This window comes from Nipponia nippon, unplaced genomic scaffold (genome assembly GCF_047370975.1).
Source record: "Nipponia nippon isolate SJK-2023a ecotype South Korea unplaced genomic scaffold, ASM4737097v1 scaffold_13, whole genome shotgun sequence".
NCBI classification, from domain to species: Eukaryota; Metazoa; Chordata; class Aves; order Pelecaniformes; family Threskiornithidae; genus Nipponia; species Nipponia nippon.
Genome location: NW_028262324.1, coordinates 4,628,964 through 4,648,121, shown reverse-complemented (window position 1 = coordinate 4,648,121; position 19,158 = coordinate 4,628,964). Strand labels below are relative to the sequence as shown.

At 61.5% G+C, this 19,158-nt stretch overlaps 2 protein-coding genes across 3 annotated transcripts in view; both read left to right on the top strand.

The window, feature by feature from the left end:
• The first annotated feature begins 214 nt into the window (after window positions 1-214).
• On the top strand, window positions 215-5,020 carry E2F1 (E2F transcription factor 1). 2 transcript variants are annotated; one of them, XM_087749504.1, is made up of 7 exons: window positions 215-807; window positions 1,398-1,488; window positions 2,064-2,283; window positions 2,731-2,883; window positions 3,040-3,154; window positions 3,269-3,473; window positions 3,710-5,020. In XM_087749504.1, the coding sequence occupies exons 1-7, from the start codon at window positions 607-609 to the stop codon at window positions 3,958-3,960; spliced, it is 1,236 nt and encodes a 411-aa protein (XP_087605630.1). In that variant the 5' UTR covers window positions 215-606; the 3' UTR covers window positions 3,961-5,020. The 2 variants fall into 2 exon arrangements, with proteins under 2 accessions (XP_087605630.1, XP_087605631.1); XM_087749505.1 differs by having other exon boundaries at window positions 2,731-2,884; window positions 3,044-3,154.
• Window positions 5,021-10,121: 5,101 nt separating this feature from the next.
• The window catches only part of NECAB3 (N-terminal EF-hand calcium binding protein 3), a 31,021-nt gene continuing 21,984 nt past the window's right edge, over window positions 10,122-19,158 (top strand). The window contains exons 1-3 of the mRNA XM_087749612.1: window positions 10,122-10,461; window positions 15,415-15,439; window positions 16,528-16,636. Coding sequence (XP_087605738.1) covers window positions 10,369-10,461; window positions 15,415-15,439; window positions 16,528-16,636 — 227 coding nt within the window. The 5' untranslated portion in view covers window positions 10,122-10,368. The remainder of the gene's footprint in view (window positions 10,462-15,414; window positions 15,440-16,527; window positions 16,637-19,158) is intronic.

Below are 19,158 nucleotides of genomic sequence, written 5' to 3'. Positions count from 1 at the left end.
TGGGTGGGCTATCATCTCCCGGCCTGGCGGGGGCCACTCCCGGCTGTGGCCTCCATCCCCCCGGCCCCTGACTGGCTTTGAACTTTGCTGGTGGCTGGGTGCCAGCGGCCTCCTGCCTCGGAGCGGGAATCCCGGGGGCGGCGGGGCGGCGGAGGGGGGGGGGGGACGGCGGCGGCCGCCGCCGTCCCCCCCCCCCTCTTCTCCGCCGCCCCCCCTCCCCGCTCCGATTGGCCCCTTACCTCGGCGCGACGCCGCCGATTGGCCGCCTGTCAGCGCGTCCGGCGCCGCCGTCCGCCACCAATAGGCGGACGGCACCGCCCGTCTCATCGTCGTCGGTGACCAATGGGAAGTCTCCCCCGCTCCCCCGCCGAGGCGCCCGGCGGAGGGCACAGCCAATGGGCGGGCGGAGAGGAGGCTCGCGCCGCTTTCGCGGCAAAAAGGATTTGGCGCGCAAAGGCGCGCGCGGGGCCGGCGCGCCGAACAATACGGCGGCGGGCGCGGAGCCGAGCGGAGCGGAGCGGCCCCGCGCCCGGCATGGGCCGCGCCCCTGCCCGCGCCCTGCCCGCCGCGCCGCCCGCCGCCCCGGCCCCGGTGGCCATGTGAGCCATGGCGGCGGCGGCGGGCGGCGCGGCGGGGCTGGCGGCGCTGCTGGGCAGCGCCTCCCCGCACCTCCTCATCGTCTCCGCCGCCGAGGAGACCGCGGGCGGCGGCCACCACCACCCCGACGCCGACCTCCTGCTCTTCGCCACGCCGCAGCCCGCCCGCCCCGGCGCCGCGCCGAGACGGCCCGCGCTGGGCCGCCCTCCGGTAACGCCCGGGGCCGGGGCCGGGGCCAGGGACGGGACGGGGAGGGGGGCGGCGCGGGGGCGGGGGCTGCGGAGCCCGGGATCCTGCGGGCTCCGGTGGGGCCGTGCTGTATACGGGGCCGTGCAGTACTGGGCCGCGCTGAGCCGGGCTGTATGCCGTGCCGGGCTGTGCCGTGCCACACCGTGCTATACCGTTCCCCGCTCTGCACCGTGCCACGCTCTGTACCGTGCCCAGCCGTGCCGCCGGGCCCCCCCCGGGCCGTGCCCGCCGCGCACCTGCCGAGCGCGGCCCTTCCCCAGCCGCCGCTCCGGAAGCCGCCCGCCCGGGCGCTGGGCCGGGCTTTGCCTCCCCTTCCTGCGGCCCACGCCTGCCTTGGGGCGCTCCCCGCGGCGCGGCGGGGGCCCCCGCGGCCGGGCCAGCGCCCCGTGTCCCCGCTGGCCTGCGCGGCAGCCGGGCAGCCCGTACCCCGCCGCGCCGTGCCCCCGGGGGATCCCTCGGGGGTCCCTCGCAGCCGCCCTCTGTCGCCAGCGCTGTGGGGGCAGCGGGGCCGCGGCGGTGGCCGTCCCTCTGAGGAGCCCCATCCCTTGCAGGTGAAGAGAAAGCTGAACTTGGAGACGGATCACCAGTACATAGCGGAGAGCCTGCCGGTGGGCCGGGGCAAGGCCAGGAACCCCACTAAAGGTACCAGCCCTGCTCCCCCGACCCCCCTGTGCCAGCCCAGCCCGGAGCGGGGGGTTCAGCTGGTCCCTGGCAGCTTCTCCCAGTGTCTTTGTGTTGTTTTGGAGAGGCTGTTCCTGGGCTGGGCTGTTTCTGGCTGCTGTCTCTCTCCAGCCCGTGCTGCTGTCCCCTGGGCTGGTGGCACAGTTGTCCTGCCCATCTGCTGGGCACCACACCGGCTCCGTCCCTCCCTGTGGGATGGAGCTGTAGCTGCCGGCATGGTGTCAGTGCAGCGTTCCGGGTGGTCTCACCTGGACCCTCCATCATCTTCCCCCTGAGCCCTGCCTGGCACCTTGGTGTCACAACCGAGCTTGCAGTCACGACTGAGCACCGGTGTTGGAGCCCACGCCAGGTTCTGCAGCATCCTTCCCGTGGAGGTTGTGGGAAGGTCACCCCATTGCCCCAAGAAAGCAGATGGGTTTTGGGATGCCAGCCCTGGTCCATGAGCTACCTGCGAGCGCGGGGGATGTTTTGGGACCTCTCAGCTCCAGCTGGGTTTCCCTTGTGGCTAAATCACGGTTGTCCTTGGCGGCTGGCAGGGGCAAAGTCTCCCGGGGAGAAGTCCCGCTACGAAACCTCGCTGAACCTCACCACCAAGCGCTTCCTGGAGCTGCTGAGTCAGTCGCCCGATGGCGTGGTGGACCTCAACTGGGCGGCTGAGGTCCTGAAGGTACAGAAGAGGCGCATCTACGACATCACCAACGTCCTGGAGGGCATCCAGCTCATTACCAAGAAGTCCAAGAACAACATCCAGTGGCTGTACGTCCCTGGGCTGGGCTCGTGGGGCTGAGGCTGGCTGTCCCTTGGGATAGGGGAGCTGCCTGGGCCAGGCTCGGGGTCTTGCTGGAATGGAGAGGCTCAGAACAGTGTCACTGAAGCATCTGCTTGGGGGTCGAGTGGTGGCTTCCCCTTCACGTGGGCCATGGCCTCGGGCAGGAGCTGTGCTTCAGCGTGGATGGCTCTAGAACATCGGTATCCCTGTGTTGGCTGCAAGTCCCCCGTGGACTCCCCGAGCCAGCCTGGGTAGTGGGGGCCTGCATCCAGGCTCTAGGAGGGGACCCCAGGGCTGTGCTCTACTGGGAAATCTCCGCAAGGCTGATTCCCTGAGCATGGGGTGGGATTTAGTCTGGCCCAGATGGGGATGGTCATGGTGTGGGGCAGAGGGAGCTGTGGGGTTTGGCTCCTGACGGCTGCGGTGCTCTGCAGGGGCAGCCAGGCCGCCGTGGGGGCCGCCAGCCGGCACCGGCTGCTGGAGAAGGAGCTGCGGGAGCTGCAGGCGGCCGAGCGGCAGCTGGACGACCTCATCCAGACGTGCACGGTACAGCTGCGGCTGCTCACCGAGGACCCTGCCAACCAGCAATATCCTTCAGTGCAGGGCTGGGATGGGGCTGGCTGGGTGGGGGGGAAGCAGTCAAGCCCCGCAGTGAGCCCGGCTGCATTGCTGGCAGGGCGTTTCACTGCCTGCCCTGCTGCTGCATGAAAGCATCCCTAAGTCTGCTCCTTGACCCGTCACACCACAGCCTACGTGACCTGTCAGGATCTCCGCAGCATTGTTGACCCCTCGGAGCAAATGGTGATGGTTATCAAAGCCCCCCCAGAGACCCAGCTGCAGGTCTCGGACCCAGCGGAGGTGAGCTGGGGCCACCCTCTGCTCCCCATGCCTGCACAGCCCTCGGCAAAGCTCAGCCCAGGCTCCCCGGGCATCCTTGTGCCTCCTTGTCTCACTCCTCTCTCCTTTCCCCAGGCTTTCCAGGTCTCTGTGCGAAGCACTCAGGGCCCCATCGATGTCTTCCTCTGTCCTGAGGACAGCTCGGGGGTCTGTAGCCCTGTCAAGAGCCCCTTCAAAGCCTCCACAGAGGAGTCGTCCCCTGACCATTCACAGCCCAGAGCCTCCCCACTCCTGCATCCCGCCCAGGACGTGAACATGCCGCTGCTGCCCGGGGAGCAAGGTGGGTGGCCAGGGCTGGGGACAGGGGCTGGCGTGATGGCACAGTGGCTCTGGCCAGGGGCTCTTGCTGTGTTTGCAGCTGTGAGCCCCTCTGCTGTAGGCACAAGCAGGGAGCTGGGTGATGCTCAGGCACCTCAGCAAGGGGGGAGGGGGGGGGTAGGTTCTCCTGCATAGCCTGCTTTTTTGGGTTTTTTTGGTAAATATTGTGGGATTTATGGCTGCTTCCCATCCCTGCAGAGACACTGCTGCCAGGGACAAGTGCACTGCCCAGCAAGTGCCTGGCAGAGGAGGTGAGCCTCTCGCCGCTGGCCTCCATGGACGCCCTCCTGGACCAGAGCAGGGAAGATTTTTCAGGTTTCTTGGCGGACGAGTTCATCAACCTGTCGCCGCCGCAGGCGCAGGATTACCACTTTGGCCTGGAGGAAGGTGAGGGCATCAGCGAGCTCTTTGACTGCGACTTCGGGGACTTCACGCCCTTGGACTTCTGAGGCTCTGCCCAGATGCTCACGGGGGAACTGCCAGGTGGGGGGGGCAGCCCTGGGCTCCTGCCCTCGCAGGCAGGGCAGGCAGCCCCTCCGGCTGCAGTGTACACAGCTCCTCTCTCCGTCCGTTTTTGCAATATTTTCTTCTTACCCCTCCAGCCCCACCAGCTTGGTGGGGGCCTGCGGCATCCCTGGCTCCAGCCCCGCGAGGGGGATGCCAGGGTGGGGGTCCCATCTTGGGGGATCCCCCGCAGGGCCCTGGTCACAGGGGGGGGCTGCCCAGGGCAGAGCTGCTGCCCCCCCAGGTGCCCGTTACAGAGCTTTAAGCAGTCCTGTGTATAGATTTGATTAATTTATTATTGTCCCCTGGGGACAGCGTTTAATTTCCTGGGGAGGGGGGGCTGGGGGTGGGCTGTGCAGCAGAGTGGAGGTGCTGAGAGGTTGTGTCATGCTGGGAAGAGGGTGGCAGAGATGTGGGGGGTTGCTGGGCTGCGGGCTGTCCCCCCCTGTGTGGGGGGCTGCCCGCAGCCCAGCTGAGCGTGGGGTATTTATTTATTATTTATGGCGTGTGGGAGCTCTCCTGGGGCACGGGGGGGGCAGGAGGGAGCGGGGGGACAGTGCTGGTGGCGGGGGACACGGCGGGTCCTGCCGGGGACTCACCGGCACATCCCGGCTTTGCTCACAGCCAAAATGGGGCTGCTGGTGAGGCCATGGCCGTGGCAGGTGGCTGCGGGAGGGGGGACAGGGCTGGATAGGGCTGGCAGCCCCGGGACCATGTGCGTGACCCCTCGGGGGGACACAGGGGTGGCCCGTGGGGTGCATCTCTGTGGGTGAGGGCCCGACGCTGTCTCCAGGCTTTTCTTCCCCTCCCCACGCAGCCGTTCAGCCTTTTGGCTCTGTCTCCCCCTCTCTGGCCCACTGGGGCTGGGAGAGGCGCAGGGGAGGAGAGGGGGGTCCCGGGCCCCCCCCCAGGGCCAGGCTGGAGACGCACTTTCACTTTTACTGCCTTTTAACAAGCTTGTGTTCCTCTGAGCTTCGTGTTTAATAAAGGTTTCTACTGACTGGCCTTTGGTGCAGGGTTGCGCTCAGGCGGCTGGGGGAATTAGGGGTGGTGGGGACCCCAACCTGAGAAACCAAGGGGCTTTGGGTTAGTTTGTGGGGGTTTTTTTCTGTTTTGAACTTGAAACGCACGAGCAGGTACGTCACAGCCTGGTGGGGCTGCAGGAATTGCTTTGGTCCTTGGGGTTTTTCTTCCCTCCCCTGCAACTCCCCACACTCCCATGTGTGGGACAGGAGCTGGGGCTGATCCTGCCACCTTCTGAGAGGCTGTGCCCCAGGGGCACGGGGCGATGGGTCTGGATGGGGATCATGTCTTGTTTCGGCAGCCCCGTCCTCTGGCAGCCCCTGTCCCCGCTTAGCTCCTCTCCTGCCTGGCCCCCTCCCCTGCCTTCCCCCTGCTTTTGGGGCGGCGTTTGCACGGGGGTGCCCGCAGCTGCAGCTCCTGTGCAGGGAGGAGGAAGGCAGCGTGGGGCTGATGTGAAACCAGTCCATGCATCCACTGCACCGGCAGGCTGCTAGTGACTTCCCAGCTTCCCCGTTTGCCCCAGCACCTCTTGGTCCTGCCTGAAAGCAGCTGCTGGCACCAGTTCACAGCCCAAAGTTCGAGGTCCCCGTGTCCCTGCTCACTGGGGATGAGCTGGCTGCAAGCAGCAGCCCTGACCCTGAGTGCCCCAACCCCCTCAGCAGGGCACCATCCCCTTCCCAGGGAGGGATGCTTGGGGACGCCAGGGACCCCCTGGCAGCCTGGAGCGGACGCAGGGGGGCCGTGGTCCCCACCCCAGTGGCAGGTAGGGACGTGCCACTTCCTTCCCGTGCTTGTGCGTTCGATCCCCTCCTCTTTCTGCCCGGCCTCCCGCCTGTTTCTCCTTCAAACAGCCTGATAAATATTTCACCCCAGACCATGTTGCATAAGCTCACGCTGCTCCTGTGCCGGCTTTTGCAGGGAACGGGAGCCTAGGTTCGGGCCAGGCTGCCAGCGGGTGCTGGGGTGGCATGGCGAGCCCATCACCACTGCCTAGCCTCCCACCTCTGTCCTTGTGCCTCCAACCCCGCACCCGAGCACAGTCCCCAGCTTCTTGTGCTGCCACAGGGGTGTTCTTACTGCAGGACATGCGTGGATAGCGGTGTGCCGGTGTAGGGTGGCAAACCCCACAGCTCAGCCCTGTCTGTGGTGCCAGCTCCCGCACTGTCCCCGCTCCCAGCCCTCCTCCCCACAGCCCCCAGGACTGGCCAGGGCTCGGGAGCGGGGCCCTGGCGAGGAGGGGAGCGTGCCGTGCCGTGCCATCCCAAAACCCAGCGGCCAGGAGGGCGATGGCACACTCAGCCTGTGTGCTTGAGTGGGATGAGCCGGTGGCTTGCTGTCGCACTGTTGCCCCATCAAATGGGGCTTTTTCAGGCAATTAAAGTGAAAGAGCTCTCCTGCTGCTCCAGTCCACGGGGGTCCTGCCCCACAGAGCCGGGGGCAGGAGGATGGGGAGACCCAGGTGGGTGGGCATGGCCCCCAGTCTCCTGCCTGCTGCATCCTTCTTTACAAGGTCGATGTTCGTCACCTGAGGTGACAGAGGTGCTGAAGCTTTTATGATTTACTGCGGGGTGCCCAGCCCAGCCGTATGCCAACACATCCTCATCCCCACGCTTAGCAAGATCCGGCGGTCCTCCTCTCCCACCTGTTTTGTTTTCTTGGAGGGTGATGGTGATCTGTGGCGCTGCCCAAAGGGGTGAGACCCCAGCGAGGGGAAGGCGGCCATTGGCTTTCACGGGAGCCAGCAGGCACAGGGAGAGGGGAGAGGACTCATGCCAACGTCCTGAGCTCTGCAGAGCTGTTCCTGCAAGCAAGCTAACTCCCAGTAGCAGCTTTTCCCTTTTCCCCTGAGCAAAGGCAAAGCTCTCTGATGGCATTCACCACCACATTCCCCTAATAAGGAACCTCATGGGATCTTAAGCCCTGGGGACTCCTGGTCCCCATGAAAGCAGGCCCCCGGCAGGGACAGGACCGCATGCCCCGCTGCGGCAGTGCAGCCCATCTTGTGGGGAACACGTTGGCGGCTCCACGCGAGCCAGAGCACCCTAAAAATAACCGCTCTGCCTCCCTGGGATGATTCATGATGCAGCTGAAGGGCTTCCCTCCTGCTATTTTGAATTGCTGGAGAAAGAGCTGATGATAGCTTGTGTAGGGGCTCTCGTTTCCAAAGAGCACATGGCGGCTTTGGGAAGCGGCCCTGGGCACTGCCTTGTTTTATGAGCCTTCTGCGGCTGAGGATGCTTTTCTTCATCGGGCAAAGCAGACACGGTGCAGGAGATGGGCACCCCACACGCATCCTGCGTGTCCTGTGGGTCCTTGGCTCCTGTTTGCTCCCATCTCCCATTCCCTGGCAGTAACCCTGCAGGGACCGTGCCTGTCCAGCCCTGGGGTGCCCGGTGCTGTTGGGCTGTGGTGGTGGCTCCATTGGCACTGGCAAACGCTGCCGTGGGCGGGCAGGCGGGCATCCGCAGGCTGAGCTGCGCTGGATGCGGCTGTGGTGCTGAGCCCAGGCAGCTGTGGGGTCTCCTGTCCCCATGCTGTGAGGTTTGGACTTGGAGGAGTCAGGAGAGCCCAGCAGTGCGATCACCTCTGGGACAGGCTGGCAGTGGCTGGGGGACAGCATTAGATGTTGACACAGCATAAAGTTGGCCAGAATTTATACCTTTAACCTAATCCCCGTTGGAGGGTCCGGGCAGGTTTTGGGGGTCTCCGTAGGCCCCCGTGGAACATCTGGCCTGGGGTGCTGTGCCCCTGTCAGTGCTGCCGGCTGCCTGCCTCGCTTCTGCATCCCACCCCACACTTCAGTATTTCCCCTTCTGAAAACCACGCGTTTCTTCTGCAAGCAAGTAACTCAGGGAGGTGAAGCGCAGCATCGTTTATTCACAAGACGCCAGGGAGTGGGTGCTTCATTTAATTCCTGCCCGGTTGTGGTCCTGTGCCCCCCCGCCTGGGGAGCAGAGCAGAGCCCTGGCATCCTGCCCGCAGCCAGGGCCGAGGCCATGTCCCCCTTCCCTGCCGGTGGCTTTCAGGGCGTGCTTTGGAAGCACCTGTGGAAGGAGCTGGGGCACCCACTGCCTCCTGCCGCTGGCAGAAGTTTTGCCCTGGACTTCGCCCTCACTTTCCAGCTGCGCCTTTCCATGCCGAAACTCATGCTGACCCTGAGGCATCCTGACAGGGACTGAGCACAGATTTTAGCAACACAGGAGTGCGGAAAGGCCCCCTGAGGGCTTTGCTTTGATCCACAGCAGAACCCCACCATTGCCCAAGCCCCTTCCCATGCTCCTGGCAAGGCAATCGTCTGTCCCTGCTGCCGTAGGGCCTCCCCTGCCTGTTTCTCCATTTTAGTTTGCCTCCATTTTAGTTTGATTTGATGATGGCCATGCTCAACAGCTCCAGCTCTTGGACCTCTTTCTACCTCCCCGGGGGCAGAGGACAGCCCTGTGTCGCGTGGGCTGGGTGCACGTGCTCCCCGGAGCCCTTGGATACCCCCGCCAGGTCCCAGGTGCACTTTTCCGCCTCTTTTCCCTTGCACACACCCGGAGCAGCCGGGAGATGGTAAAAATAACTGTGATGCATCCTTGCAACTGCTCCGGGCTCAGCTTGCAGCCAGTCGTCCCCGGAGGAGGAGGAGAGCGAGCAAACTACACGTGCCGTGGCTCAGTCACGTTGGGCTAGGAAAGTGTCTCCGTTTCGAAAGCTGGGTTAAGAGAAGCCGAGCTCAGCAAAACGGGTTGGCGTCGAGAGGTCCGTGCGCAGGGAGAGGGGGTGCAGATGGAGGCAAACCTGGCTGGGATTTTTGCATCCAGGTGAAGTGGTTGCACACTCCTTTTTCTAAATAAAATCCCGTGATACTCTGAGAAGCATGGGGAGAAGCCCACCACCCCAAGAAGTCACTGCACTGTGTGTACCCTGGGAGTGGTGCGAAGCTCTGCCCAGGCACGGCTTTATCTAGTTTATTTATCTAATGATGTGTTTCTTGTTTGTGAAAACCTTTGAGGACAGGCTGGGGTATGGACACGGATGTCTGTCCTATTCCTCCTCGCATGCACTGGCCTCTGGCTGCCTGTGCTGGGCAGGGATGGAGGCAGCTCCTGCCTCCTCCTCCTCCTCCCCAGCTAGTTTGTCCCCTGCTCCTCCAGCCCCCGCTTGGGGCGGGAAGGGGCTTTTATATCAGCTTGAGGTACTGGGGACCCAGGACCATCAGTATGACCCCTCACACCCAGCGTGCCGCACCGGAGGGAAGCAGCACTGAGCAAAGGTTGCCTGGCACTGTGGGCACGGAGGAGCTGGCACCACCAGAAAGTCATTTGAAACCACTCTGGGTGGCAGGGGGCCCACCCCAGGGCCAGACGCAACCAGAGTGGGAACATCCATGGCCAAACTAGGGCCACCCCGGGGCCAACTGGGGCATCCAGGGCTACCCCAGGGCCAACCGCAACCACGCTGAGACCACCCATGGCCAAACTGGGACCAGCTGGGGCCACACTGGGGCAACCAGGGCTACCCTGGGACCAGCTGCAACCACACTGAGGCCACCTGTGGCCACACTGGGACCAACTGGGGCAACCAGGGCTACCCTGGGGACAACAGTGACCACACTGGGACCACCCATGGCCAAACTGGGACGAACTCGGGCCAACCAGTGCAACTAGGGCTACCTTGAGGCCAACAGCAACCACACTTGGACCACCCATGGCCAAACTGTGACCAGCTGGGGCAGCTAGGGTTACCCTGGTGCCAACAGTGACCACACTAGGACCACCCGTGGCCACACTGGGACCAACTGGGGCAACCAGGGATGGTCACACCACAGTGTGTGTGCACTGCACCGGGACCACCGTGGGCCGCAGTGGAGCCAACTGGGAGCACAGTGGGGTGCACTGGATCCAACTGGGACCAGCCCAGGGCAAATCCACAGCCGACCGAGCCCCGGAGCTGACGGACGGCGGCCACCGCCGCGCCCCCGCCACCACCCCCGGCGGCCCTCAGCGCGCCGCCCCGCCCCTCTCCCCTCCGCCAACCACAGGCACGGCCTTGGGTGCCAATCACCGGTCGCGGCCAACCGAATCGCCGCGGGGGCGGGCCCTCAGCGGAGGCAAAGTTGCCTGGCGGCTGCGGAGCCGCTCGGGTGAGTCCAGCTCCGCGCCGCGCTCCCTACGGCAGCGTACCGCGCTGTACCGCACCGCACCGCGCCCTACGGCAGCGCAGCGCACCGCACCGCACCGCACCGCGCCGCGCCGCGCCCTACGGCAGCGTACCGTACCGTACCGTACCGTACCGTACCGCACCGCACCGCGCCCTACGGCACCGCAGCGCCCGCGCCCGGCGGGGCCATGATGGCGTGCGCCGAGCTGCTGGCCGTGTGCCTGCTCTCAGCCGACCGCGGCCCCGCGCCCCGCCGCCAGCCGCTCCCCATCTTCCACGACGTGAGTACCGCGGGGCGGGCCCCTGTCCCACCCCCGGGGCCGGCAGGGGCCGGGCGGGCCGCGGTGCCTCCCCGCAGGGAGCCGTGGCGGGGCTGCACATGTCGGCGTCAGGGCGAGGCCCTTTCCCGCCGGCCGCGGCTGAGGAGCCAACCCCGAGGGACAAGCGGCTGGGCCCTGCCGCTGCTCTAGGCCTGAAGCTGTGAATCAAGGCGTGGGTTGTGATGTCTTAAATGACGCTCAGTGTTGTGTCCTTTTTCTGAATTACGGGCCTCTGAGTGGCTAGAAATAGCCCGCTCCTTATCAGGAGCTGGCTGTCGTGGCTCTGGGAGCGGGAGCTGTGTGTGTCTGGCAGGAAAGCCGCAGGAGGTACCGTGTAGCTGTTAAATCCATGGGATCCCACAGGCAGAGCGTGTCCAGTGCCCGCCGCAGCCCCCGTCCCTGCCTGCTCCGAATGCGCCAGGAGCTGTGGAGAAGATGCTCTTTGTGCAGGCTGGAGGTCGGCCAGGCGGCCCGGCGGCTGCGAGTGGCTGGGGGGAGTTGAAGATGCAGATAGCGGCCGTCTTCGTTTTCGCAGGACGGTGCCTCCGTCACACTGCGTCCCCTCAAGCCCCGTGGCGAGGGTGCTCCTGTCGAGAGGGAGCTGCGCGCCCCGGGGCCGGGGCTCGGGGGGCAGCGCCTCTCCCCGAGTGGCACCCGGCAGGGCAGGCAGGCGGCTGCATGCCTGGCCATCTCCCAGGGCAAGCGGCGCAGCCTGGGTCAGAGCCCAGCTCTGCTGTTGGAGCACATGAGAGGTGCTCAAACCCCCCTGCTCCTGGCTGTCTTTCGTGAGCTGCAGGGTGCCTGGGTTAGGTGGGCAGCACCCGAATCTCCCTGGTGGGCCACCAGCCCTGTGTCCAGCACCACTGGGGTCTAAGTCACCGTGTGAAGCCAAGGAGACGTGAATGGAGGCGCTGCCTCTGCCCTGCTGCAGGGGCTGCAGAGGAGAAAGCAAGCAAGGGTTAAGGGCAAGGGTTGGTGTGGTGTCCCAGCACCGGGACAGCCCAGCACGGTGCCAGCTGTTATCTCTGTCCTGTCCTGGTCCAGGTGGTGCCACCCCCTGTGTCCCAGTTCATCCCAGAGGAGGGGAGCAGGAGATCTCTGGCAGCACTTTGGGAAGGTGAATGCCATGCCTGGTCCGGTCCTCCATCTGGGAGACCTCCTGGCATCACCAGGGAGCAGCTGGAAAGTGCGGCTCCCTCGGCTGCGGTGGTGCTCACAGCTTCCAGTGGAGAATAAGGGTCTCTCTGCCACCGTGGGGGGATTTCAGACTGCAGGGCTCTCCAGCCAGCATCATTAACCGCACTAATTACTGGGCTGATGGAAGACAGACTGGAGGGGGGTGGGTGGTGACAGCTGTGTTCCAGCTCAGCTCCTCTGGTCGCTTGCTGAGTCCCACATCTATCCCTCAGGGTGTCATTAAGGCAATTAAATATGGGAAGTGTTAACAGCGCTAGCGGCTGCTTTCCGGGTTCTGGCGGCTTCCCTTCCTCTTCCCCGTGGCTCCCTTTCCTCCCGCCTCAGCTCCGGAGCTTGGCAGGGTGAGTTTAATGTCTCTGCTTTTGGGTCTGGGCAGCTGGCTGCTCTCCAGCTGCCTCCCCCAGGCTTGTCAGGACGAGCTGCCCCCTTCTGCAGCGGGGCAGGATCCCAACCTGCCCCGAGGCAGTGGGAAGGCAGGGCTGCCCCCAACAGATCCCAGGTGGCAGCCGGTGCTTCCCCTGGGACCAGAGCCGCCGTCTCCCTGCCTGCAGATCGCCTGCCTTCAGGAGAGGTGAGGAGGAGGAGGGCTTTGCCTGCGATGCTTCACTGCAGGCATGGTACGAGCTGCAGTGCTGCCATCGCAGTTGTTTCTCTGTGCAGACATCTCGCACCTCTGGGAGGTTTGTCCCCCAGGCCGGTGCTTGGGGCTCGCTTACTCCCCTCTCGCTGTACGAGAGGTTCAGAAAAGCCGCTTGGACAGCCCGCGGTTTATTGCCAGCGCGTGGCTGCAGCCCGCATTAGCCTGCGGTGGGTCGATGAGCACAGTGTCCCCAGGGCAGCTGTCCCCTCCCCAACAGCCGGTGTGCCCAGCAGCCGCGGTTGCTTCCAGCCCTGCAGGCAGGGAGAAGCCCTTTAATGTCCCTCCTTCCCGGGGTGTGAGGAGTTTATCCCCACATAAATGCCAGTTCAGTTCTTCCTCCATCGGTCTCAGCTTGTCTACTGCTGCAGGCACCGAGCGAGGCTGTGGCCACTTGGACGCAAGCCCAAGAGCCAGGGCTAAGGGAAATGCCGCTCTCAGGTTTGAGGCAGTGTCCTTGTGTTTCTGAGACTGCCTGCCCCGCTGAGTGCAAGCGAGGGATTGCCTGTAGGGCCTCTCCAGCAGCCGATGCAAACCTCATCCCGTTCCCAGCTTGGCTTTGTTCCAGGGCTGATGTCCACGCTGGGCTCTTGAACTGGGAGCAGTGCTTACCTGCCATTGCCGTGCCTGTGCCTGCACCCCAGGGGGGCCAGGGGTCACCCCGTGGAGCGTGGAAGTGGCTCTGCGCTATTTTTGCTTGGCTGGAGTTGGATCCTGCCTCGCGCACAGGAGCTGTGGGTGTTTTCCAGTGCATGCAGCACTCACGGAGGCACCCTTCTGCAGCTGGGGTTGGCTGAGGGCAGGCTCGCTGGAGGCAGCGAGGAGCCCCGCCATCCCTCAGGGACATGGAGCAGATGTGGCCTTGCCTCGCAGGGCCCTCGCAGCTCCGCTGCTTGCACCGCATGTATTTATTTTGGGCTTCAGGCAGCTGTTGTGCACGGACTGGCAGGGCTTTTCTAATGCACCGCTGGAGCAGAGGATCCCATGTGCGAGGGAGAAGTGTCAGCTGTTTGCTGAGGTTTATGCTGAATCTAGGAGAGGCTCACCCCAGATTAGAGACCTTCTCAGCCCCATGGGATCCCCCCTGAAATTATGCTCTCCCTCTTAGCCTGCAGACAGACCCTGCTGAGCAAGGCCAGCCTGGGAGTGGGAAATGTTTGACCTCACTTGAATCTGCATTTCTTAAGTGCCTGGGTGATGCTTGACTGCCTTTGGGATAAGCTAGCTGGCCTCAGTGACCTTTGAAGTCATAGAGATGTCATTGCATGAGCCACATGTCCCTCTGATGATGGAGAGCTCTGCAGGATTAAGCTTTTGCCTTGATGGAAAGTGGCGTGCCTGAGGCAGGGAGGCGGCAGGGTGGCACAGGCATGTGGGACCCGCTGGTGCTGCCCCTGCCTGCAGGCAGAGCTGCCCCTGCAGCCGGGGAGCCCTGGCATGCGTAACTCTGCAGCCGTGAGACCCCAATGCGCAAGCGGACCCTTTAGCCTGGAGAAAGTTTTGCTTTAAAACCCAGAGAAATCCCCAGCATGTGGGAGCTGCGGGTTCCTGTCTCAGCTGGTGGTGGTAAAGCACCAAAGCGCATCCAGTGAGTCCTACCGGGCGTTCAGAGAGCGCCTGCCCTGCTTTCCTGCAAGGGAAGCAGCCCGGCCGGCTGGAAGCCTGCATCCCGGAGGGACGGTTACCTAACGCTGGTCGGCTCAGGGCAGCCTCTGTTCCCTGCAGTGGCTCGAGTCGGGAGGAGCTTGCCTTGCTCAGAAGAGCATCCGAGGAGGAGGTGTTCCTGCTCCTGGTTTTGGTCCTGGGGAGGGACCAGGGAGCTCCCTGCTGGGACCAGCATCAGAAAAGCTGCTGCCCAGTTGCAAGCCAGTGGCTTCCTCAGGAGTGAGCAGTGGAGGTTTCTCTGGGCAGCTGTTTCTTTACCTCAGAGCGATTTTTTTCAGGGACATTTCAGTGGCTGGATATGGGCTTGTGCCCTCAAAACACGTAGCAAAGCTGTCAGTGAGTGGTGCAGAAGGGAGCTGGGGGTGGAGGGGGCAGCTGGCAGCGATGCATCTTCCTGCGGCAGGGAGCAGAGCTGGTCCGGGGGCGGTTTTATCAGCAGTCTCTGCTTTGCAGGTGTGTGGAAAAAAAATATAACAAAGTCCGCTTTCCCCTTTTCCTGCCCTTTGTCATTCCTGATCTTTCTTCAGACCTTCAGATTTCTTCATCAATCAGGATGATTAAAAAGAAGAAAGTTGCCACACACACAACTTTCTGTCGTTGGCTCCGTTAGGATGTGCTGGCCAAAACTTCGTACTGTTTGGTCTGGCAAGATATTCCCAGCTTCACAAAATGATGCTGTTCCTCACTGGAGTCAGCCCCAGACCTTCTGACAATTATTGGTGAAAGAGGAGCCAGGCAGGGATAAGGAGCCCCAGCTTTTTCCTTTGGCCGCAGGCAGAAGCCTCATAGCTGGGAACCTGGGTTGAGACCCTGAATTGGAGCAGCTCTCCAACTGTGCTCTGTGGCAGAATTAGTTACAGATTAATTAATTCATTAATTATTAATTGCAGTGTGTGTGCATGTCGAGGTGTCGCAGGAAAGATTGTTGTGAAGGGTGATTACAAAGTGCAGGACAAGAGCTGCGCCTCAGTGCAGGTGGTTGAAGTGTCAGCAGTGATGCACAAAGTGCTCCCATTATGGAGTGGTTTTATGCTTAATGTTCTTTCATTTAAAGGGTCTGAAAAATTAAACACTTTCCATCACAAGGGCGTAGCAAAGCCCTTTCTACTTTGTCTCCCTCTGTGTTCTCTAAAAGATGCTCGGTGTGAGTGCTGGGCTCGCTCGGGCAGCGGTGGCTGTGCTGAGACCTTTGCGCATTGGAGGCGAGAAATGGTTTTAATCGTTTGCAAAGGGGAATTTCCCCGGAGCAGCCTGTGCAGCACTGGCCTGCGCAGCCCTGGCAGCGGGGGCTTCTCTGCGGCTCCCCAGGTTCTGGGAGGCAGTTTTCCCATGGTACCAGGTGCTGCCTGGCTTGCCGTTCAGCTGCGGTGCCCTCCCTGCTGCCTCACTAAACCCTATCGTATTTTCTCTTGCAGATTTTCCGACGAGCTGACAAGAATGGTGAGTGCTTTGTTCCTTCCTCTGCTTTCCCTCTCCCTACCTGGGTCTGAGTGAAGCAGCGCAGCCTGTCCCCGCTGGGAGGTTTGGCTGAAAGAGTGAAGGAGGATAAGCGCAAGCAGCTCTCTGGCTGCAATAAAAATGCTTTTCTGCTTCACCTGGAGGAAAAGGCACTGGAGCAAAGGGCCTGGGCAGGGTCTGGGGAAGCGGGCTCCCCCAGTTCACCGTCCATGTGCCACTCAGGACAGAGCCCCTTCCAAACCCTTCTTCTGCTTGCGTGCACACGATCTCTTCTCTGCGCTGCTAGCAGCGAGAAGGGAAGGCAAAGCAAGCTGTGCAGCAGGCAGTCCAGGGACCGTCAGGCTTCTGCCTGCAGGTTTGATTCAGTCCCTTGCAGGATTGATTCAGTCTCTGCGCTCAGTCCAGGGTTTTACAGGTGACCCTGGTTGGGTGGCCCTGTTCCTGGATGCCCACTGGAGCCCCTGCCATTTGAGAGTTAGGCTCTGCTACCTTTTTTTTTAATCCGGCACCCATAAACCAAGAAGTCCAAAATCACAAGTTGTTTCTCTGAGCCTTCCCACCCCCTTTTGGGCTCTTTTCCTTCATGGTAGCTTTCAGGCTCCAGGAGCTGCTTTTGTTGCAGATCAAAATGCAGCCCAGGAGCTGAAGTCCTCCACCAAGAGGAAGGAAGAAGCTCTTGAGTCAATGGAGAGAGTTTCTTCCCATAAAAACCTGATGCTGTCCTCACTGTGCTGTTTGTAATGGACTCTGTACTTGGACAGCCAGCTTGGACAGTCACCTAAGTACAGAGTGTCTGCATGCATTTCTGAAAACGTTACAGTGGGGTCTTTTGGAAGGGGCTGAAATTCCCACCTGAAATTCCAGCAGCAGTGGCCCTGCTTGCCAGCGCTCCTGGGTTTTTAATGGGGAGTGGAGGGACATGCTTTCCATGAGATATCTGCTCTAATTATTATGCACAACACACCCAACCGTCCCACGCTCCCGGTAGAGAGGCTGCTGGGAGGATCGCTGGGGCCTGTATGCTTCTTTCTGCAGATATATAATTATTCTTCCCTTTTATTTAAATGCAGATGATGGGAAGCTGTCATTTGAGGAGTTCAAGAACTATTTCGCTGATGGGATCCTGAGCTCGGAGGAGCTGTGGGAGTTGTTCAGTGGCATTGACAGGCGTCATTCAGAGTAAGTACCGTGGTGGCACAGAGGAGAGGAGACGAAGGAGAATATAAAACTGCTTGACTGTAGATGGAGGACATTTGGAGGCGGGTGCGATAAATAGTCAGGGTGAGATAAACCTACCTCTTGTAACACGCAGATGTTAAAACCCATTGAACACCAGCTACGAGCATTGGTGATGAGAGAAGCCAGACATTTTAAGAACAGTCATTATCAGATTTACTGTAGTTTCATAAAAGCAAGCATCCATTTAAAATTACATTACGTTAGTTTGAAAAATGTATTCCAGAAATATACAGCTCCGTAGAGCAGGTTGTGTGTCTGCAGGAGGAGCATGTGTGGACGATGATCCCTGCTGACACAGGGATCGTCACGTTTCACTTACGTAAGAGCTGCTTTCCACCAGAAGTGTATGAGTGTAACTGTGAATTTAGGCCAGCTACTTTTAAAAAAAGAAACCCCCAAAGAAGAGGAGAAGTAATTGCACTTAGCCCTGGTCTCCTCTTGACTGGTGCTTTCTAGAGGAGTCTGTTGGGCTTGGCTGGCTTTCTCATCCCAGTCTGTTGGAAATTAGCATGGCCTTACTGGGATCCCTCTGCCCTGCTGACTGCTGTGAACGAGCGTGTTTTGGCACTGGGAGAAACTGGCCGTTGATAAATTGCTTGTCTGGGGGCTCCCTGTTCAAGCGGAGAGGTGCTACTGGGGGAGATGGTGGCTGCAGCTTCCTCCCGGTCTCGGGCAGCAGGCTCAGCTCTGACTCGTGCCGCTTCCCTGGCACCCCAGGAAGCATCTCCTGCACCTCTCTGACGCCCTTGGCCAGGGCAGTGTCTGCGCAGGTCCCTGCCAGGGAGAGGTAACTCGGAGCAGCCCTGGCTGTGCACGCAGGTCCCAGGGAGCAGGGAGCCAAGGCAGCGGCATGGAGGGACCGTGCCACGCCGAGATGCCAACAGCCACCGAATGCCACGAAGCCACTGACAGCGGATACCCAGTGGTCCCTGGCTGCAAGTCCCCACATCACCCACCCAGGACTGGGGCAGTGGGGATGGTTGACTCCTGTTGAGTGTCGGGGTGGTGGTTTTAGCTGATGCTCCCATTTTAGTGATGGGGCAGAGAAGTGGGCTGGTGTGTGTTAGTCCCTGGTGCCACTTTCTTTTAAGTCTGGCTGCCCATTGCTGCCTGTCTTGCCAGTTGGGCTTCTTGGATGTGGACAGCAGGAGGTGTCTCCTGAAAACACCTCTGATTCTTTGGGCTGTGATCCCAGGGAGTTAGCAGTGAGCCATTCCCCTTCCTCTGCAAATGCTCCTTTTCTCTTGCTCCATTTTGGGGTGACCTTGGAGTCACCCCCCGTACAATACCGCTGGAAAATGTGGGTTGCAGCAAAGCAGAGAGCTTTAACTGTGCCCTTAACTGAATGGTGAAGATCTCCTGGTTTACCATCGCTTTCAGGTCGGGCTTCTGTCTGTCCAGAGCAGCTAAACAGAACTGACCGAAGGGGCCCGTGTGAGCAGGCTGCCTCTGAGAGCCATGTGTGGCCCTGGCTGCAGCGGTGCTCTCTGTAACTCAGTATCCGTAATGACGGTGCGGTAGCTATGACAACGTGGCAGTTGCAGCATTGAGCTGGTGACATCTGTTAGCAGGGCATGACCGTTGGGTCTTTGATCTCTTTCTGCCATGAAGAGCAGAAGGAACCCTGCGGCCAGAGCTCGTTTCCAAATTCCTGCATTCAGTGACTTCAAGCGAACGTAGGAGACGCCATCCCTCCAGCCCTGTGAGGATGCCCTCATTTCTGCAAGAGCAGAAGGGAAAGTCCAGCCCTGAAGCCACTGGAGGTGTAGTTCTTGTTTCTGTCCCTGGCTGGGACGTGGTCCGTGCGCATGTGCACACGGTCAGTGCATGGGTCAGCTTCAGTGTGAGCACACGGGAGCGGGACGGGATGTGGGAGGTGGCGGCAGGGAACTGTACATGGTTTCTTCAGCTTCATCCCCAGCTTGTGGAGGAGGAGGAGGTGAGACCTCCCAGAGAGGGAGCCTGGCGCTCAGCTTATTGTCTGGTAAGAGGCATCCTGTCCCCTGCAAACAACGTGAGGCAGTGCTGTGTCTGCCAGAGTGCTCTGATCCTGACCCGGGGACTTGGTCAGGGACTGCTGGGACAAGGGACTTGGAGAGACAGGCCTGTCCCCAGGGAGGCATGACCCGTCTGTCCCCAGGGGCTGCTTGCCCACTGCACAGCGGCAGGTAACAGAAATCAAGCAGTGTTCAGCACGCTGGGCCTCGTAGGGGCCTCTGTGGTTCTGTGTGTAGAGCTGGACTTCCTGACGTTCATTTCTGGGGTGTGCAGGGGGACTTGCTCCTTAGTACAACCTTTGGTGAGTTGTAAGGGCTGTGCTGGTGCCCTGCTGTCCTCTCAACGGGGGCCTGGACAGCCCCTCTCCTTCGGGCTGCCTGCTTGCCTTGCACTTGCAGGAACTTAATGTTTTTGAGAGCTGGCTGAAATTTGCTGCCAGATTCAAGAGTAATAATTACCCGAGG